The 22,676-nt window shown below is 43.1% G+C and overlaps 1 protein-coding gene across 2 annotated transcripts in view; it reads right to left on the bottom strand.

Annotated features, from left to right (window-relative positions):
* Positions 1–21,923, bottom strand: part of TGFBR2 (transforming growth factor beta receptor 2) — a 67,526-nt gene extending 45,603 nt beyond the window's left edge. Inside the window, exons 1-2 of one of the 2 annotated variants that reach the window (XM_063325238.1) lie at positions 21,685–21,923; positions 19,279–19,496 (exon numbers count right to left, since the gene is read on the bottom strand). In XM_063325238.1, coding sequence (XP_063181308.1) covers positions 19,279–19,372 — 94 coding nt within the window. In that variant the 5' untranslated portion in view covers positions 19,373–19,496; positions 21,685–21,923. Of the gene's footprint in view, positions 1–19,278; positions 19,497–19,677; positions 19,906–21,684 lie in introns of those variants that run through there. The other variant, XM_063325237.1, reaches the window with a different exon arrangement.
* Positions 21,924–22,676: the final 753 nt, after the last annotated feature.

Below are 22,676 nucleotides of genomic sequence, written 5' to 3'. Positions count from 1 at the left end.
AATCCGATTTTCAATCGTCTATTTATTAAACTCCCAGTTTCCAACAGGGAAATTCAGGAGTCCCCCAGTATGGGCGGAACAGTACTTTAGGACATTTTCTAATAATGTCATGGTCAATTTATTTTTATTAGCCTTGAAGTATTCCATAGAGACACATCCTGGATCTTCAGTTTATCTGCAAGGCTGCTGAATGTGCTCAGTGCCACACACAAACTGAAAAAATACATGAGATGATCAAAAAACGAATCATATTCTTAAGGTGCATACCCAAGGGCATCTCTTTATTACTTTCTAGCAGTCCTAAGCCACTAAGTCTAGTGACTGTCCTGTCACTTAGGACAAGATATCATATTGGCTTATGATACGTGCTTAACGCAAAGACAAATCTTGTCTGCTTTTTTAGGAGCATCCTCACTGGACAGGCTACATGTGGGAAGAAGGCAGAGAAGTTTTGAAGTCTGTGTCACAGGGCAAGTGACTGCATCTTCTCCTAAACTTCTGGGCAGCAGAACACATTAGGATCTACGGTAGGGGCAAAGAGGGTAACTTCAAAAGTGTTACGAGCTTCCTGCTACATTGCATTGCTAACCTCTGCCGTCCTTCCTGTGGGGAATTGCAGTTGCGGTACCTGTGATGGGCAGAGCAGGTGGGCACGTGGGTACAGGTCCGACTTCTCCCTTACACGGACAACTCTCTTGCTGGGGCATCACTGCGACACCAGAGGCACGCTGTGCAGATGGAGCGCTGCCCTCAGCTCCCACAGACCACTGCACAACCAAAGCCGCACAGAAATCAAAAATAGTAACATACTTGCTTGGCCAAACACTCACAAATGACACTCCTACAGGGCTTTACTCATATTTAGTATACAGCCTCGTCATGCTTAACTTTCTGAACGGCTTCAAGTAACTAAGTGCTGGCCCGGCATACACACACCAACCGCATGAGTTTAACTGATTAAATTAAAGGTGTAGATGTTTTACAGTTTTGCCTGTGGATCTTCAAATCCTTTTAAAGCTGATTTACTTCAGTATAGGTTATATTAGGAACAAGTCTAGCCTGTGTCAGAATTAAGAATTACTGCACACAAAGTTGTTGTGGTTTACTCAATTACTTTTAAATCAACTGTAAGCTCAAGAGGTGTGAATTCTATATGAGGAAAAAGCTTTCATGCTACTTGACTGTCTACCTGCAGCATTTTCAACAGGAGTAAGGAAGGCTAGATAGACGGCAGAAAATCATCTTTTCCAAATGCAAAATGGTAACGATTTACAGACTGATCTCTATGCTGGCAGCATGCACCAACTCAGGTGGCAAAAAGCCAAATCTTTCCCCTGAAACTACAGTTAACTCTTGCTAAAGTTAAGTCTTGCTACAGTTAAACTGTTGCTAAATGTATGTCCACCGGATTCTAGTGTATTCAAAAGAGCAGACTAAGATAACTAAAATGTAGAGGAAACTGTGTAAATAATACCCAAAAGCAGCCGCTGTGCCTTATGAAGAGTTAATACAGAGGAGCAGATGTTTACTAACACAGTTCGTTCACTCAGGAGACTTGCAGGCACTTGCAAACCCTCTCTGGTCTCAGAGAACCTCCAGGAAAGGTCATGACATATGTTAGTTTGGGGGGAGATTTTTTGCTTGCTTTTTTAAGTAGTGAAAACGAAGCACAGACATTAAGACTGTGAGAAATCACACAAAACAGGAAATTCAAAGTTACGTCTGACTCCCCCAGGTTCCCTTTGATACAGCTAGGTTGCTTGGTGAATCAGAAAAAGTGTCACCCCTGTGTTTGCCATTTCATGCTTTTATTTTTCATTTAATTTGCTTTAGTAATACCCTTTTAAAACTACTGTCACACTTTCCTGACAGGTTTTGGAAGTCATAAGGCCATACTCATTTTCCCTTTTGAAAGGCTCCTGTCACATACAGCTAGCTTTCAAGGGCCCTCAGCAGACCCTTCCTTTGGGGATGCCACTGCAGAGACTCCTTCGCGCACACACACCTTTTCTGACACCTTATTTTTAATGTTCTTCCTTTTTGATGCAAGGAAACACATATTTTGAGAACAACAATCGCCTGCCTCATGGAGAAGCCCTCAGACTGTTTTAAGAAAAAATACTAATTTTTTTCTTAAGCATTGTGAACACAAAAGATCTTCCCTTTTCCTTTTCTCTCTAGTGAGGCCGTACAGAAAATATCTGCACAAACAGTTTCAGTTTGCAAAAAACCAGCAGTCCTGCCCCCCCTGCTCTGGTTATTTGTTCACATCCCTCATTGCACTTTCTCCTCCCTCCCAGAGGAATCAGACCGCACCTTACCACTCCTCCCTCCCCTTCCGAAAAGGCCAGTTTGACCCAGAACAGTACTCCAGTCTAGACAACTATCTGACTACACAAACACAATAAAGAATGTGGTGTGAGGAGCGGGAACCCACAGTTAGGGCAATGCAACACTGCGTATTTCAAGAGCAGCAGCCCTGCTGAGGGCAGAGAAAAGCCTCTGTGGATCTACGGCTGCAGTTACCTGTGGGGCAAGGGCAGGCTGCCTACCGCGCCGGGGACACGGGGGACCTGCTGTCTGCTGCTGGCTCCAACCTGAGCACGCTCTTTTCAAATGCCGCTTGCCCTGAGATGGGAGAGGTCACCGCCCTTCCTGGAGAGGAAACAAGGGCTCTGCAGTTTTTCTTTTCTGCCAGGCATCGTCACTGTAAGGGCAGGTGGGACTTGCCTAGGACTCATCCCCATGGGTTATGACGCTGTGGGGAACACTCCAAGGATTGATGTTCCTCCCCAGAAATATTTGCAGAGGCACCTCAGGATGGGTCCCAGAGCTGTTTAAATCCACTATGAAAGTAGATGGAAGGTTATTCTGACTTTGAAGCGTAGAAGTAGTACTTTTGGTGTCTCAAGTCATTTAACATCATTTATGGGAGACACCTGAGAAGACAAGTGTCTTCTGAGAAAAGAGGTGACTCTCTGTGACTGTATCCTCAGCAGTACACAGACCTAGCAAATGTATCCTCTTCACAGTATGCTGAAAGAGTCAGAACACTCTTGTTTTTAGAATATAATTTTTTCAAGGGAAAGGACTATATAAAAGGGACAGATAGCACTGTGAAGCACAGATATCCTCTGTCAGAAGTGAAACATGATTTTGCTGCAGATCTATAATGTGAACACAAAAATAAAACTCAGACGGTCACCCCAATTCTGCTTTGTTTTCGGGGAAAAGTCTGATGAACATTTACCTGAAACTACTGCTAGTCTGGGAGAATGCTCCGTAAACCCAGACGAAAGTATTGCCTGGGTTTCACCTTTTGCTCTGAAACTTTTGCTGAACTTTAATTCATATCTCTGATTTCAAAGGGCCTGATTCTGACTACACTTCCATTTCTGTAAACTGGAAGGAAGATCCTGTGGACCAAGGCGTAAAACTTTAGTCAAAGGAAGCCAAATCTAAATAACGGATTCAGGATTAAAAAAAAAAAAAAATAATCAAAAGCAATCTCAAAATGTAACACAGTAATTGGGATGGCCTGCATCCGTCCAAATACTGGTTTAAGTGTAACATTCACAAGTAGAGAATACTTCATAATTACAAAGCACAAGGGGCACAAATAGCAAGACATAAAAATATTTTAGGTACAATGGCATGGTTTGGAGTTCATAAATTGCAGTCCTGCCGTTCAGCGTTTTATTTTTACCTAGGCGGAGGGATTCCAACTAAAGTTCCTCAATCTTTTTCATGTACAACTCCATATTGCCCCTCTGTACTGGCCCTTCACAAGCGCACCTTTTGCGTCAACTGCTGGGGCACGTTCAAGTCATGAGTTAGGGGGTGCTTTGTGCCTCTGACCAGGACCCGCACATTCTTTAGGCATGATCTCAGCAACCTTTACAACCAGGATTGGAAGTGACCGAGCAAACTGGCTTCAGCCACAGCTCTTAAGTCCACCTTAAGCAAGGATGTGCTCTGCATAGGGAGAGTCTCTATCTTGTACAATAGAAAACCGTATGTGTGTATGCAGGTTGCTGCTGAACCAAACCAGAATTTCCATGGTATTTTATAACACACCAGTAAGTATGGGGAGAAGCTGTGAGCACACAAAGGCTCACAGCTGCCCATTCAAAATAAGCATTTAAATGGATTAACCAGACAACTGTGCTTTCAAACTTGCAATCGTTACACAGTTACATGATTCAGAGGGATTTATAAATATTTGTTTTTCCAGATAAAAGGAGGGTATTAGCGGGATTTTTTTAAGTGCATTCACTGCCACTATCCCTCCCTCCCAGCCATAAACAAACAAATAAGGAAATGAAACAAAAACAAGGATATGTTTAGGGTGCAAAATTTGTAGTCACAATTTAAGACTTGGGGATTTTGGTTTAAGCTAAATATAAAAAGACAACTTAGTAATGTAAGGAACATAAAAGATCTCATTTTGCTTAGCTTTTTGAAGACCTCTGACCTTGAGGAATATTTGAGATATCTTGAATTTATGTTAAGGCACGTCCCCTGACCAAAGGATGCTCCTGCTATGGTACCAGTTTACAACATAATCTACAGATTCTGGTAAAACAGAATCCTATGCAATTTCTTTCTCTAGACTTGAATATAACCAATTCTTCCTAGTCTATTTGAAAAACTGCTTCCAAATAAGAAGTCTCGTTTAACGAGTCCACATCCTTAACACGCACAGAGGCTTCTCTGTCAGTCACTGATGGGCAAACATGTTTATGCGGAAGCTCTGTTCAGAGCTCCTTTTTACTGTGAGAAGCCATTTTCCTCCAGGAAAATAATGTTTATGAACCATTCTGTCCCCACACAGCACGTTTTGAATGACAGATTCAGGAAAACAGTATGAAAAAGAAATTACTCTCTTTCATAATCCATCAGCTCAGCTAAAATAGTAAATCAGAGGAAAGTTGGACTCAAATGTAATCCCTCGGGAGTAGAATCACTTTGAATGGATTTGGGGAAAAATACACATCTTTCTCAAATTCAGTAGCTTGGATGGTTATATTTGTCTCTGTCAAGTTACATGCAAAGAAGCAGAATAACAGAATTTAATACCCTGGGGATATGTTCTCTTGATAGATGCATCTAACTTCCACAACCGTTAATGGGAATTATAAACTGAGTACTGAGAAAAGGGCACATGCATAAAAATATACACTTCTAATGATATTCAACCTTAGGAAAACTTTCTTTTGCTGATTTCTGCTGCAGAAATCCTACTGCTGTGGCATGCTGTTAAAGAGAGTTATCAGATTTCTTGGTAAAGAAGTATCTCTACCAACAAAGCAACATCTCCTTCATCTGCTGAAGGTAAATTTGCGAACATATCCCCCAGGTATTAGCTGTTTCTTTTAATGCATTTGCAAATGTCTCCCTCCAGTTACCTTTGAGACTATGAATCACTAGCTGGCAACACCATCCTGCTGAAATAAGGGAAAGAGTAATCAGGTCCTTCATTTCTATTTGAGGCTGAAATTTTACTGGGCTTAAAGGAAAATAAAAGCCATGGGTGAAATCTGCCCATTCTGAAATAAACAGGTGTTTCACCCATTAATACATCCCTTGAAAGTTCACTGAAAGGTCCTTATCTTTGCCTTAAATCACAGGGGAAGGATTCATTCACCATACTATAAAACTGAGTATTTTAAGGACAGTCTCTTCTGCACGTGTGCATGGTCCAGCAGGTAAGTCCCCACATAAAAAAATTAGCCCTGGACATTAAAATATCTGCACGTAGGAATACAACAACTCTCACTCCACACAACAATACCTTACTTGCTGCTTGCAGCGGGCAGCCCCCAGCAGGGCTGGCATTACAGCATAAGGTGAGGACATTCCTACGTTAGGCGCAGCTCAGTGGGAAGGAACTTGCCGGTCTAAAATGTTTAGTCTACCTGCCTGAAGATGTGTGAGAGTCTGCAGGCTCTTACACTTTGTTTATGATGAGGCAGAATAAAATTGTAAATGTGAAATGTACACACGGAGTGGGATTTCTAGGGTTTTCCCCTCACAGTTGCTCTAGGTACGGTCCTTGTCTCTCTAAACCCACTATTTCAGTCCTCAGGCTATATCTTACGTCATTCTCAAGACCATAATCTTTCACTAGCACTCCAAGACAGAATATAGACTTGCAAGCTTGTTTAGAAGAAACATCACAAAGAAGAAACTCATTTAAGTGTCTACAAAACAATTACTTCTATTGAAGGAATTGTTTCAGGGAGAAAGCTGGGAAGAGATAAGACAGAAACACAAGATCATGCGTATCAAGCAGCACCTCAGAAGCAAACCTTCCATTGCCTCTTAATTTTCATCTGAATATCTCAAATTTCATCCAATTACTTCAACAATTTTTTCTAACAACTGAGAACTATGAAAAGCAAAATACGATGACACCTTCATAAACTTCTAAGCGGTGCAACTCATTCCTGGCAACAGCATAACATTCCTCATCCTGCTACCACAGGAGAGGGGATGTTTACTGTCACATGTATTAGTTAAATTTAATAGGATAAGATCTCCAGCAGATGCTAATCTGTGATTTCTGAGTGCTGCTATGTCAAATTATACTAGCTGATGTGTAAGAGTTTGGAGTCACTGAATGTTTCTGTGTGTTGGTCATAGCACATCATCATCCTTCATCTGGAGGGCACTTATTCAACTGTAGAAATCAGTAACAGTCTGCAGGATGTCTAAGGGCTTCTATGAAATGCCTTGATCATTTTAATCAAATGCCAAGTGGATTAATAATTATGTCATGAAAGTAGTATTTCAACAACTGTCATTGAGAAGGCTGTGCATAACGCGGACATAGTAGCTGAACCTCTCGGCATCCCTTTAAACATCAGGAGCCAGTTGCATGCTCTGTTATGGTTTCTGGTGTAACTGTTCACTGACATGGGCAGCTCATTCTCTAAAGCTGTCACTTTGGCATTTTTCACAAACGCTGCACTCATGTAGAACACAGTATGTTTTAAAAAGCGTTCTCGCAAAACACAACAATTCCAAGCTTTCCAAATGCAGTAATAGCTTAAGTTATACCAGAGGAAAGTGCTCTGTCGGAAGAGAGACATTTTTTTAATTCTTAATTTTTAAAATTTTTTAAATTTTTATAACTCATGCATATTTGACATATCCTTGCACAGCGTTAGTTAGCTGAGTAGCTTAACTGTTTGTTACTTCTGGAGATGCTAATCCTAATTCTGAGAGGGACATGAGTGATACCAGCTTGGTGGTGGTAACCTGCTGCATCACAGGTTACAGGACCCCTATGTCAGGAAGACGTGGGATGAATGTTCCCAGTCTGGCCTTCTGCAAGTGAAATCATTCCACTCAGCTAGTTTTGCAAAGCCCTAACTTCTCTGGATATATGTTTAACAAGCAAAACCCTGTCTTGTTTTAGAGATTTGCATCGGAAAGTCCACGACATCCCTTGGCAGGGCTCTAATAATGAAATTACCCTGTTTGTTAAAAATGCACACCTTGTTTCTCGAGTGATTTAGTTCACCTACAGCTTTCATTTGTTGGAATAGATGCTTGTTCACCTTTCATAATTTCATCCTCCACCGAGTCTAAAATATCACATTAGTGCAGCTTAACACCTTATTCTCCATCAACTAACTTCCACGTGAGCTCCCCTACCCACAGTTTAGCATTCTGGCACAGCAGATTTAGCTAGGTTGTGCTACCTTACATTTGCCTTGAGGCAAATGCTCCCAGCAACTGCTGTTTATGGGATGTGTGGTATCTTATTAAGGCATGGCAAGCTGCCTGCATATCTAACCAAATCTCTACCCAGGGATATGCCAGGGAACAGCAGCTGTAGATACTATTCTTCATTCTTTTGTTCTTCTGAACACAGTCACTGTCTGAACACAGACCACAACAGTCTGTCATTTTCAAAAGGCAGGCAATCATTAACATTAAACTCTTATCTGAAAATGCTCAAAAGGCAGTATGGTTCCCTAAACAAACATTACCACCTGCTTCCTAACCCACCGCAGGCCTAAGGACAATCGAGTGGAAACTACTGCTCTGGTCAAAGCTATCAACACCTCCGTTTCAAAAGCAAAAAAAGGAAACTTAAAATCCACTTTTTAAAGGGAAGAGTGATGATTGTACGGGTAGTCTAACTATTCATGCTAAGCAACAGCTTGGAAAGGCAGGTGTCAGTGTTTTCTATTTCTAGCTATGTGGTTAAGATAGTGGTAAACGTGCCTTGTCATTACCTTTCAAGGGTAAGATACTTCAAATAATTAGTGGTTTGCTTCTAGCATTTGCTACCCACCTTCACCCGTGAGAAGGCCAATATGTTTCTGACTTCAAACCACCAGTAGGTATGTGCCTGACAATCACACTACAAGTCACCAGAACAGAAAAGCCAAGTTAGGGGAAGTGCAAGTTGGCTGAACTGTGAATAATATACACATAGTCAACTGAGGGAAGAGTTCGGCCTTAAATGGTCAAACTGAAGCAAGCTACCAAAGCTTCCTTGTGCCTCACCATTCCCTGGCAGCTCCTGGCACATGGCCTCTTAACCAGAGAACAGTAGGGGAGAAAAAAGTGTTAACTGTATCTTATTGAACTTGGCAGGGTATTTGAGGCTGATGAGAATTTCTACATGCTCTGAGGGCTTTAATCCAGAATTTCTATTGAGAAATAACAGTGGTATGGCTCTTTTTGAACCTCAGTTTCCCAATCACAATAGACTAGTGTTGAAACAAATCTCTGTTCATTTCCCACAAGTTCTGTAATTGTCTATAGAAACTGTAATTCACACATCAATGCATTAATTTTTTGCCACATGTTAAGCAGAACTAGTGGAAACCGTGGAAATTCTAGCACAAATAACTATACTGAAGTTTAATGGTGTCATCAAAAATACAATGGATGAAATTGTGGGAAGCTGGACATCTGACCTTGGGTCTCCAGAGACTGAGAAACCGAGCCCAAGCTTCTCACTTCCTAGCTCACTGCTTTAACCATGGGTCGAGATGCAAAAGCTGTTCTCAGTTATAAGTCACCAACAAGTCTTGCCTCCTCCTCTCTTGTAAAAGAATGAGCCTCTAACCCCCTCCAACATGTGTAGGAGGAGCTTTCATCCCTAATACAGATACTCTGAAATCTTCCTTTTAGGGTTAAGTGCCTAATTTTTAAGCAACTCAAAATCTACATGGGATATGCCCAAGTCCTCATTCTGAACCCCATGTTCCTGGATTTTGGTGATTTAATTTGAATCACATTTTTAATCTTCCTTTATACACATTAAAGGCAGGGGACATGTACATAGTGGGAGTGGGAACAGCAAAGCCCCTAGCCGGGCAGAAACTTCAAGGTAAAAGTATAAAATGCGAGAAGTAAGGAGTGTGTAAGAAAGGAGTTGATGGAGAAAGGAAAAAAAAAGGTGAAGAAACACTTTTTTCTTGGATTCCCTTTTCCAGAATAGTTCACCAATCTCTTCCCATGGAATGTCTTCCTATTTCTGTTGTCCAGAGGCAAAAACTGAGCAGTTATGGCTTTAGTTACAACCAGACAATGTGGTATTGCTGTTTACACGCAAACTTGGGCTATGCCAGCTTTGCAAGCCTGATGGCCTGGCACTGCACATACCAGATGAGAATACTACAAATGCAGTAAAAGGATCAGCTTCCCAGATTTTTGACTTAAGGCATTCCCTTGTGGTAAAGTTGGGTGAGGAAATGGAAGAACAGACTGAGGGGAAGAGGGGAAATTCAATAGCTCAGAAGCACGTATCACTGACCTAGTTACTTTGTGAAAGCTTCAATAAAGGGGCTTACGAAGTCATGACTATTACATGGTCCTCTCTGATCTTTTCATGAGGATGAGAAATGGTTGTTTTCAGTTTAAAAAGGAAAAAAAAAAAGATTCTGTATGTAAAGTCTTTCTTTGTTGTGCTGCGAACTCCCTGGAGAGAATATCAGTCACCCTGCAGGGGCTGGAATAATGAATGAGTCCATCAGGCAACAGGCTTTCTTCTCCTCTGACATGCTTCGGGGGACCACCCGCACACACGTCAACCCTTTCCCCTCAGAGTGCCGCCTCTAAAGCCCTGCCCAGTCTCAGCCAGCAAGGATCCTGCCTCTTGGAGCCCACCACTGATGGAGTTTAGATACTCTCAGGCTGAGGAGTGACGTGACCATGGGCCTCCCACTTTCTGGGCAAAGGCTCTAACCACTGTAGGAAAAGGAGGCAGTGCAACCGTGAAAATCGGTAATGGGAACTGTGGGGAGGTAGAAGGTACACAGCAGGGCAGCTGGCCAACTGCCACAGCACAGCCACTGCAGAATCATAGATCTCCTTGTTTGCAGGAGACAAATGAGAAGGGTAATTGCTGCATGCTTGCACGCAGAACCATCCAAAGGAAATAAAGGATCAACCACCACCTGCATATGACAGTTCTTCTCTCAGAATCTTCATGGGCTCCTGATCGCCGATTGACAAATTTGTGCTGTTCAAAACCTCGTTAATTCTTCCCATTAGTCAAACACACAAAGATTTACCTCTTCGTTCCTGCACTCTTTCTAAGAGTTTCTCAAGAAGAATGGGACACCCTGGAGTCACTACCCAGTCATGTTACAGGAAAGCTTAAGATAGCTACGAAGCTGAGGGGGGAGCATCCCGAGAGCAGGAAGCGACCAACTCTCATGTGAACTCTGGAAGCAACTCAGTGCTGGTCAGATGCTGAACTCCCCCTTGTGATTTTATTGTCTTTCCATCTTATCACTATTGATAACATAATGAAAAAGATACATACTTGGTTGTGTATATTTTTACAATGCAGCCCATTTTAGGGTAAAAAGTAAAAAAAAAAAAGAAGCAGCCCATGTAATGGCTTGCTCAGGATAACAGAGAAGTGCTACTTCATGTTCATTAGTAGCTCTACACTGAGCTGAAGTAAAATAAACCAGCGTGTAGCTACAGACCTCTCTTTAGCAGTGGCCTGAAATTGCACAGTGCATACTAATTGTCTAATTAAGGAATATTTTAAGAGACTAGACAGTTGGAGAAAAAACCTGGAAAGGGAAAAAGTGTAGTTACATCTACCATGTTTCCCCAAGCATGCACTTTAACGGACAGAGGTTATTCACAGATGCTGCTCTCCTGGAGCACTAAGTGCACAAGGTATGCTAAGTCCTCATGTAACTATGACTTCAGATTTGCCATAGAGGTCCTAAAGCATATGGAAGTTGGTCAGAACAGCCAGGTAACACTAAAAACTTGGGAGCAGTCAAAATGGTAAGAAATTTCAGCTCCCTTTGAGCACTAAGACCTTTCTTAAACTGTTGCCTAAGCTGTGCTATCAAAACCTCTGCCATTCTGCAGCTTTTTATAGTGAGTTGTCAACAGGATCTGAGCTACTAATTAGATCTCAAGGATCAGACCAGATCAGCATCTCAAGACGCACAAGAATCCTGGACAGCTGCTTCTGCTTCCTTCCCTGAAAATAACCAGAAGTGATAATCCATTAGTAATCATCTGTGGTCTGTTTCAAAGTTCACCCTCTTGTACAGCAACATTAAAAATGTGCTTATATTAGTTAGTGAGATGAAATCTACAAAATTACCACATTATCATCCAAAAGCCCCAGGCACCACCTAGCCATGCCAACAGCTGACGTATACGCATGATACTCTTACTCTCACTCTGGGCTGCAGAATCCACAGCAGGATTAATACTGGAGGGAGGTGGCTCACCTGCATCTCACGTCTGAAATATTTAGACGCAGGAGAACTACAGATTAACTCTTGGAAAATCTAACTGAAGCCCCTTTTCTTTCTAAGTCAATAAAACGAGTACCAGCTCACTTATGACCCTTTTGGGTGAAAAAAAATTAAAAGCCACATCCACATTCTGAGGTGCAGTTTGGCCCTTAGTCTTCGTTTCCCATTCTCCACTTTGCTTCCTTCTTAATTACACCAGGACTAGCAGCTTATCAGTGATGATGGAGCTTCAGTTTTCATACAGCTTGGGAAATGTAAACAAGTGTGTTTGAAGGAAAGGCCTGGTCTCGATGAGAAATCACCCCTTTTACACATTCCTCTTTTTTGAGGACTACCTATCACAAATCAATTCATCTGCAATCCTCCCAAATTCTCCTCCCATTATTATTCCTGCGGAAAGATCCTTTACGATACATTACAAGAAGTTTGGAAGCATCTTCTTTCCCTCAACTGCCAGAAATCTCTCCTTCCTAACATTCTGAGGACTTCAAAATACTGCAGTCAAATTACTCTTTTGCTCCAAGAAAAAGAACTGGATCACTCTGGCTCCTGTAAGACCGATATCACAAAAGTCCCCCCGAGAGAATTACAGCCTCATAACATACAGTTGCCTATTATTTATTCCGTGGCCAGATTCTCAGCTGGTATAAATCAGGGCAGGTTCCTTGCCTTTAACAGAGTAAAGCTGATTTATGCCAGCTGACAATCTGGCCCTGCATGCGTTCCACTTGCACAATGCTTGTTTCTAAAGAGGCCCATTAAAGTGCCCCAGGCACGTAAGAACCACACTTGGGTCTTTACTTGGAAAATATTGCTCTGAGGAATAAGACTGTGAAACCTTCCTGCTGCTGTCTGAGTTTGTCCTGTTCAAATACACTTGCTGTTCTAACACAAGAAAGTCTCTAAGCCCTGACAGAGTCACCATGACCTTGGGAACACAAGATGGATTTTCTAATGTCTTCTGCATAGACCTTTTTTTTTTTTAACTGAGTTTAAATGCTGAATTAAATGAAGCCCACAGGTATACCAATGCAATGTCCTGGAGGAACCGATCAACTGCACAGAGGGCAGAGGCTATCTCTCAAAACTTGTATTACTGGTGACTATAAACAAGCCAGAAAGAATGTGCCATAACTTTCAAATCACTAGCTGAGTTTACGCCTTTGGCACTCTATAAGTCTTTCTTTTCTTACCTTAAAACCTCAGATGTCTACTTACGGAACAGGGCAACAGCTCTTTTGAGGGTGTGGGCTGAAGTCCTTGGGTACAAACAGAAGGTATATAGGAAACAAAAGACAGCTTTCTAATACCTCTGGTTCCAGATTACTGTTTCAAAGGCACAAAGTTAACCCTAGGTGTCATTGTAGTGATGTATCCGCTGGGCTGTAAACTGAAGGATGCTTTAGGTATGAGGAAGCAGGCTCCTCTATCTGCTCCTGAAATCCATTCATTTCAGTTGAATTTTTGGCAAAATACTACTCTGGGTGAGTAGAGAACTAGAATCCTGGAATCAGACTCTCAGGACTGTTAGTAATAAAAAATTGTGGTTCCTTTGCATGACAGAAATTTTTGAATACAGCTTGTTATTACGATATGAAACGAAGACCAGAAGACACCAGTCATTCAGAGCACTGCCCTTCCCACTCAACAGGGAGAAAATGAACACATGGCTACAGGTCAACCTAAAAAACACTGTCAGGAAAATGCTTTTCCTGCCCCACAAAGTGCTGTAACATTTCATACATTTTTCATATTCACAACCAGAGTGAAATCAAAATCATTTGAAGTGGTGGGTGTGGGGGTGTTTGCGCATGCACGCACAACGAGAGAGTTGACAGCCCTCCAATATCCTGGGGAGAGTGGATAGGGGGAGCTCCAGATTCAAATGTGCATTCTATGAGTCAGACCAGACACGTGATCCTGCTTTTCTGCCATACTCGACCAGTGATTATTCTAATTATTGATTAATTTTTCTCTCTATCCTTCTATATCAGAAATGCCACCATGGACTAGGGTGTGTGTGTGGGGGAAGGTTTCCTGATGAAAGTTTAATGGAAACTGGTACATTTCCACAAATTGTTTCAGTTTTGACAAATCAGCATTTTCCCATGAAAAACAGTGTCAAAAACTCTCAACCAGCTCTAATTCTAACCAGATTAACTCAGGGATGAATGCCAGCAGGAAGTTCTTGCTAAATACCAGTTGTTTGAGCAAAGGAAAACTACTCCTTCCCCAGATGATCTTCCCAGAGGTAAAAAGGCTTTAAAACCCATATGAAAAAGAGGACAGGTAGTTCCAGCTGTAACAACCACAATGGCATTCAGAGCAAGAGGAAGAGCAAGGAAATGGCACACTAAAAAAAACAATGCACAAACACGGACAAATCAGCAACTAGTATTTCTCCTGCCACTGCTAATGTTATTATTTCTTAAAATCTGAAACAGTTGCTAAACTTCAGAGCAATGCAAACAAACGGACATTAGTACCTGACTCAGGAATCCACACAAACTGCAAGGCAGAACCCTTAATACATCCTCCAATTTAAATTCTGCTTAAATCCCTAGAATTTAACGGACACAATGGTGTTTGAAGTGGCTTCCTCTCTTTACCTATCGTATCCTAAACATCTGCACACTAACTAAATCTGTGTTCTTTCAGACTGCAGGGTATAAATGGTTGTACTCAACCAATGCCAGTGCTGCTGCTCCGTCTTTACGCCAGAATGAAGACACACTGAAAAATAACCGTTGAAGACTCATCTGGTTCACTGAGAACCCAATCTTGCAAATATTTGGTACCAACTTGTTGCTTTCAGCGGCATTTGCCACAATGCCCTGCCCCGGCATGCATGCCCGCTCCTTGCTGTAAAAGCAATCTATCCCCTGCAGTAAGAAGTTGCTCCACTCTTTCTTAATATAACTCTTATCACTTCCACCTGCCAGTGACGTTAAAATTCGAAAGGACTTATAACTAGTCTGTTGAAAACAAGGCATATTCTTTCTGATTTATTTTGGTCTATTTTAACCTTCCGGAATTAGAGTTCATAAAAAAGGCACAAGTATTTTGTCATGACCTTTTATTTTTTTCTGGATTATATGAGTTTAAAAAACAGTTCCCATTATCCTATAGGAAAAAAGAAACAAAAAACCCCCATCCTAACCTCAAAAAATTTAAGGCTAAGGACCTATTAAGTAAACCAAAATCTCAGCACTAATCTCTTAGACTAGAACTCGGACAACTTTTCCATAACAGGACTGGCTCTCCACTACTCCATGCTGGAAATCCCTTGTACCCTGCGACGTCTGCCCAGAGCTGGTTGATATCTTAGTCCATTTTACTGAGTTTGCAATGCTCTGGCAATACAAACCAGCTGATGTCCCTGGGATGTGCCTACCTGGTAATTTCCCCTGAGTTGAAGGCCTCCCATGTGGCAAAGGAGACACTGCACCGCTGGTCTCCCACCTGCCTCAGGATATTCCTGTGTTCCTCTGCTCACCAGGTGCCAGAGGGGCTGTGGGGACCGTGGGCAGACCAGGATTCTTAACGACTCACCTCCCTCCTGCTGATCCCAGGACCATGGGGCCTCAAAGGTGGCTGGAAGCCCTGACTTTCACTGTGCCATCAACTCTCAACTGTAGCCATACCAGCCAGTGTGCAGACCACACAGATCACTTCCACATCAAAATCTGTCAATATATTTCATATCTAGCTGATACAAATGCACCCTGCTATGCAAAATCCAAGAGAGGAACAAATTGGTCCCAACCAGTCGGTTTTGCTCATTCTTGCTACACTGTGGGACACAGCTCTTGAGCGACAGCGATACAAAGTGAATGCTAGCAAAGTGCATATAGCACAGACAGACGTTATTGAGAAAAAAAAAAAAAAGTTCCTACGCCACATAAGCAAAAATATCATCTTAAAAATATCCTGCAGAGGAAATACAAGCATGGGAAACCCCAACAACTGGTGCTACGCTGATACTACGCTCTTTTTTCTCTCCCTTCAAAAGAGCAACTCCTTTCTAAAAGCCTAGTCCTGACAAAAAAATAAACACAGAAAAACCCAAAAACCAAACTATGAAGAATTTTCCTTCTGGTAAGAGCCTGACACCATCTTCGCTCCCAAGTTCAGAATTAACCTTGTCACAATGACAACTTTTATCAGCCAGCATTATGGCACAACTGCATCTTTGAAACTGTAGCAATTAATCCCAGAAAGGAGTATTTAATTTTGAAGCAATGCTGTTTAGCTAGATGTAGGTCATATAATAGTAAGTGTTTATAAAATAAAAGTGAAAAAATATTATGAATATTAAAAGATCTGGATTACTCCATTTGGTCTTTTTTTGAAATTCCTTTTGAAACTGTTTCAGGAAACTCATATGCTACAACTCTATGAAACTCTACTGATGCTAATGTAACTATATTCATTTGCAGCAGCTTAAGGTCTGGATCATCATTTTTTTTAATAGAAACCATTCCTATATGGAATTCACCACCTGAATATTATAGGAGCGTTTTAATGCCAACGAACTCAAAATAGCGATAAATAAAAGTGATTTTCAAAGTCTCAGGTATAAAAGTCTTAGAATTCAAGGATACCCCATAAACAGAAGAAAATGTAATAATGCCTCTGTTCTATTCCTACTTCCCTCCTGAAATAACTGGAAATTTGCCAATTTTAATGGGGGGCAGGAATGCATTTTAGATTCGATCGTGTTACAAACATGTTCCACCACGTTATGAAGATGTTTGTTCTCATACTTCCCTCTTGCAAATATCTGAATCTCTAAAATTGATTTTGTTACTATAAAATTAACTGACTATGATACGACTTCTTAAAAATTAGGAGACAATAATGCAAGTAGAGTTTGTCTGAATGGAGAAATTAAGTTCTGATGTTCAGAAATGAACAGTTATTACACAGATTATTCCAAGGAACAAATTTCTGGTTTTGATACCCCAAAGATAAATTACAGATTCATATTCACTTGGACATAGCAGCGTTGATTTCTTACTTGGGCAACTGCTGGTTTGCGCTGCCATTTATTGATCAAATGCTCAATATATCATTCAAAATTATTTAAAAAAAAAAAATCACACCTTGTCCCTTTACTCTATGGCAAAAATTTCAATTACTTGTGTGTAGTACAGGACATGAGAGCATCTTTTTCGAAGTAGATAGTTCCTATTGGACCTGCTCATGATTTTGTGAATTTGTCCAGGATCTTTATGGGAATGTGCCATTCCTGTCTAATACTTTGGTGTGAAGAATGTTCAAATGAAATTTTAGCTGGGGCTTTATTAACCTCTTCACCAACAAGAGCCAGCTGGTTAGTAGGCATACCTGGGAATTGAGCTCTGCTGAGTCTGGTGTCTCTCCTGCCTCATCCTCACTGAACAGCTGAACTATTGATTATTACAAAGTAGGTCTTCTTTTCCCTGTTTTGTTTTCCCCCAAACACTTGGCAGCTCTAGTTTTCATTTTGATCCAAATAACAACCAATATCCAAACTGTTGTTTTCTGACCAACTCTTCCTGTTACACACATAATAGAATCCTATGGCGATTATTAAAACAGTTTTTGGAGTTATAGGATAGATTATCTGACAACAGGTCTGCTCAGTTTTAGTTATCATAGGGTGTAGATGAAGACCAGTATGAAAAAAGCTGTATTGTAACCAATCTATAAATTTTTTTCCTCACTGGACCTACGACAAGAAAGAAGAACAAACTCTTAAGCTATGCCCATTTTTAAAATCTGCCTATAATTTGAGACTGTCTATACTGGTTGAGTGAAAAAAACCCATAATAATAAATAATACAAGATTTTTAAAAGTGGAACTTTTTCATTTAAAGCTTTTTGTGGTGGGAATCTGCAAAAAAATGTGGGGCTGGGATCAAAACAAAAGCCATCGCTAGTTGAGTATCATTTATATTAATCAGAAATAATAAAAATATATATAAAAATCAACAAGAAGCTGCACACCTCAAATTTAAAGTAATATCATTTTGAGCCCTGGGGCACCATAGTGCCTTATTCTTAAGCTGTTTTTTTCATCTGCCCTAAGCTTCCATGAGTAACTCTGCAGGTATGTAAAACCTGTTGACTTTGACAAGAATATTAATGGAGCATGAAGTTATTCATACTGTACATAGCTATTGGCAGCTATACAAGAGCTATTTAGTTTGTTATTATGTTTTAGCGACAATTTTGAGATCATTATTGACCATCAATGGACCACAAGGGAGAATCAGAGGACACAAAGCAAAGTTGGTAGAAGCTCAGGTGTCTGCACATCTCACCTGAAGACTAAAACTAGACATGTGATATCACAAGGCATCTCAGAAATTGATTTAATTCTTCAAAACTGTTTCAGATGTAGTTTTCTTGCAATTTGATGTTCTCTTCTTAGGTTCACCAGTTGCGCTACAACACGACTTAGGGCCTAACCTTGCAGTTACAGATGTTAATTCACATACGTGGGTTAGTACTGGTGGAACTGAGACCAAAAGTTCCTCAGAGCAGGGACCTTGTTTTTGCAGCAGCACTTTAAGCTCTTAGTACGTTCCAAATTATTACATGAAGAATACTGCAAGCCACAGCCTCAAAAACCTACCTAAGGATGTCTTGGTAAAAACAGAATACGGGATGTAAAATGTCATTAAAAGTAAATCAAACAACGTGGGCACTGACTGCTACAGGAATGACTGCTACTCTCAGCCCAGCTGCTCCCAATCACGGCTTAATTCCGCCCGAGGCAGAAACTCAACATGTAAACCAACTTTTGGGTAAGCAGCTGCTGATCCACGCAGCAGCGGGCCCTGTGGCCGCGCCACAGGCCCTCAGCCCATGTACCACCCGAGGCATCTTCCAGCCCCTCTCCCGGCGGGTGTGCGGGGCGAGCTGCTCCCCATCCCAGCGCGCATCCCAAAAGCTGTGCCGGGGGATGGATCCTGCACCCGCCGGCGCACACCGAAGGGGGCGGGAGGCCCGGGCCGCGGCCGGCCGGTTTCCCCCGGGCCCGCCGCCGCCCCCCGGGCACACGGTACGGCCCGGCACCAGGTGCGGGAGCCGCCGCAGCAGCTGCGGGGCCGGGCAGCCGCTCCCCCCGGGGACGGCAGTCAGCTCCCGAGCTGCCCTCTCCGGGCTCCTCCGGCCGGGCCGGACCCTGCTACGTTTCCTGCCAGATCCTCTCTTTTCTCCCCCCTCTTCCCTCCACGGACGGATCGCAGGGTTTTTTGTTGGTTGGTGGCTTTTTTTTTTTTTTTTTTTTTTTTGCCGCGAACCCCCCAGATTCCCAGTCCTTTCTTCCCCGCTCACTTTCCAGCAGGGCAATAAACAAACGCGCTCAACCCCCTCCCGAAACGTTTCCAGCCTCCAAAACTTTCTTAGCAACCACGTCCCCCCCCCCGCCCCATCCCGTGGCGGACTCTTGCTCCTGCCCCTGCCCCGTTCCTGCCTCCGGCCCCGGCAACTGTCAAGCGGCAGCGCCGGGCCGGCGCGCACTTACCCCCGAGCAGAGCGGGGACCGAGCTGCCCATGAAGACCCAGAGGGAAAGGCGCAGAAGCAGCCGCCGGAGGCTCCTCGGTAGCCTTGGAGTCATCGCGGAGCCGGATCGGCGGGGCGCGGGGGGCGGCGGGGGAGGCCGCGGCGGCGGCGGGGGAGCGGGGCTGCGCGGCTCCGCTGCTCGGGACTGCGGGTGACTCACTGAAAACTTCACTTCGGCGCTGCAGGGGAAACAGGAAATCTTAAACTTCGCAAACAGCTGGGCAGGACTTTCTTACTCTTACAGTAGTTCCTTCTCCCCCTTCCCACAGTCACCCCCTCCCCTGCGCTCGCCCTTTTTCTTTCTTTTCTTTTTTTTTCTTTTTTTTTTTTTTTTTTTTTAAAAAAAACATGAAACCTCACCCAGTTTGGTGTCAATCATCTGCCAGAGGCCAGCCCCTCTCAGGTCTGGCTCTCCCACCACAAGCGCGCCGGGGCCAGCCCCGACGTGCAGCCCGGATCCCTGCGCTGCCTCCCTCCCGAGGCGGGGACAGGGCACGGCCACCCGCCCGCGCTGCCGGGGCCCGGTCGACGGGAAACCGCCAGCTCGAACGGGTCCATCTTCCCACGAGTTGCCAAGGGTCCGGTCCTGCCGTCTGGGGCGTGGGGGCTTCCCAGAGCTCCTCCTTGCATCCGTATCCCTGACCTTGTTGATGCTGTTCCAGCCCGTTTCCCCACTCTGCAGAACTGGTATCGGAAAGACAGACGCAACCCCCAGATGAACTAAAGCAGGGGGCAGGGGAGGTTGAAGGCAGGGTAATAACAGGAAACGTTCACCCAGACTAGCTGGGCACTCAGCTTGCAGATGTTGAAGCTCTGATAACTTGTCACCTGCCTCCTTTCTGCATTTTGCTCCTAAATGGGCTGGACACACACCACTTGCTCCCAAACACTGCATGACACAGATGAAGTTCTTCTCCATTCCCGTTCAAAGCAGGTTTAGCTTTTTTACCAGAGATTTTGCCTTCTGCAGAAGGATTGAGGGATCAGGACCACACCGGTGACGCCAGCTTTGCATGGCCCAGACAGAGGGTGTAAGAACCATTAGACTCTCAACCTGAGTAAGGCCTGAACTTTCTGCCCGTATAAACCCAGCCATTGCATAGCCAGCAGTTGTCTTGAGCCTCATTTTTGGTTCACAGAGTCTTCCTTCCTCTCAGAGTTAAATGGCTGGGCATTGACTGAAAGGTAAACAGATGCACATGGGGATAATTTGAGGGTGTCTGTCCACGGTTTGGTGATTTGCTTTTGTCTCTGTTATAGCACTAGTTAGAGGTACAGATCTGGGTACTTCAGAAAACGGGCTAAGCCCTCAGGAGGAATATATGTAGTCATGCACTGAATGTCCCAGATCTACTCTGTATGAATTTGGAAATGTTTGCATAATGCATTTAATTGGCCTATAACAGACATAAAAAAATCTCATTGTGATTTTATGTAAATTTGGTTTTAAAAACTCCCTAAACGCATATTTTCACAGTGCAGTTCCAGTTTATGGTGCAAATTCTCATAAACCTCTCCATGCGCGTTTTCCTCCCCCCCCTCCCGCCTTTAAATACAGTCAAGATTCACTCAAACACAGTCGCTGCCTTCCAGAGGTAAGAAGAATGTTGGACTCCCCTTTGAGCCCAGACTGGAGTGTTCTTATCAGTTCCTGTGCACCAGCTCTGTGCTAGAAGCTGGCTGCGTTTTCAGTAATCCACTTAAACGAAAGCATTTCTCAACCCCCATCAGTATATACAGTATGCTGTATACACTTCTCTCTGTAGCTGTCAAGCTGCAGGTGCCAAAGAGTTGCTGTTTGCTTAGAAAGTTGGCGGTGTCTACTGAACTCTCCTGTTAGTTTTTGGTGACTAACGTCCAATACGAAAAGAAGCTTAAAAGCCATCAAATACAGATTTAATGTTACTATTCAAACCTGTTACAATCCAGGCGTGACTTGGCAAGCCAGCCTCTGCCTTACTTGCATCTCTCTTTCTCGCATGAGTGCCGTGGTTCTTCTCCCACATGGGTGCCTTCTGAGCAGCTTCTCTCATCAGGGGTCTGTCAGTAGGAGAGGGGCTTGCAGGAGATGGAGGCCCTGGGGAGGGCTGTCCTCAGGTCCCCGATAGTCTCACATCCCCGGCTGCAGCCTGGCATCACAGCCCCTCTCTCTCACATGAGGGGATACGGCACCCATTACCCAGTAAGTGAGGAGTCTATGACAAGTGATTTTCAGAAGTCGGATATTTCCACATAAGCATTGTTTTTATTTCCACAGACACATCATGCAGCGAGGATTACGCTACAGCTGCACTTTGGATGTTCAGAGAACCCATGAGAGTGATAGGTGCTACTAGAAAGTTTTTGTGTGGAAGGAATACATCTTACCTGGGTGTCCTCAGTGGAGGAGTAACTTTGTCACCAAAAGTCAACGTGGAAGTTGAAGTAAACCCCAGTTCAGTGCACAGATTTGTCGCAGACAGGATTATTAACAAAAGCTCACGTCCTGCCTTTTTGAGTACTTTAAGCTTCCCTGTTAGGGCCCAAATGCAGCTTAATCAGGATTTCCTGGACAACCAAAATATATAAAACAAGACTAAGCTGGTCATTTCTTTCCATTTCCTTGTTCGTAGTTCCCAGTTCCCTATTTGCAGATGGCAGTTTATTACTTACTTCTAGACTGAAACTGTGAATATTTAACCTTAGCCTGACTGAGGTAAGAAAGAGCCCACTTGGAAGAGCCGCAGATTAAAGCTGTAAATAATTAACTCCAGCCTGACTGGGTAAGGAAGGGTCAGCTAATTTCAATTCGCTACCCAGAGAGGCAAAATATTGAAGCACCGAATATCATGTTTTGTTTCTGAGCCTTAAAAAGAGATACCCAGAACACAAACAAGCTAGTACTTCTTGTATCTCAGGGCCTCCTAGTGAAGACAAGCGAAGTGCTCCTTGCTGCAGGTTTAGGTAGTTTTTTAAAACGGCCCATAAAAACTACTGAGTATGGGTGATCTCTCTTTAGTATTGCAACCATTTCTCAGATTGCAGTATCATATTTCTGTCAAAATCCCATGCAAGCTACAGTGTTATTCTCATATGAAGAACACTTTCACGCTTCCACAAAACTTGCATTGTTGCTAAAACCTGTTGTTTCACTGTATGCAACACACACTTTTAACCCAAAATCATTCTACCCACAGCCAAGAACTGCCGATGTGCCCAGAAAAGCCAGTATTTTATTAGCTCCAGTGTTGCTTTGTTTAAGAATCCACAACAGGCTACTTCCCGGATCGACTGACTCAGAATTAAAGAAGGCCTATACAGCTGCACTAACACAACGTAACGTTCATGCCTATACAAAGCTGGCATATGCGGCTTAGGGT

The sequence above is a fragment of the Chroicocephalus ridibundus genome, chromosome 2 (genome assembly GCF_963924245.1).
Source record: "Chroicocephalus ridibundus chromosome 2, bChrRid1.1, whole genome shotgun sequence".
In the NCBI taxonomy this organism is placed as follows: domain Eukaryota; kingdom Metazoa; phylum Chordata; class Aves; order Charadriiformes; family Laridae; genus Chroicocephalus; species Chroicocephalus ridibundus.
This window is presented reverse-complemented; position numbering and strand designations above follow the sequence as displayed.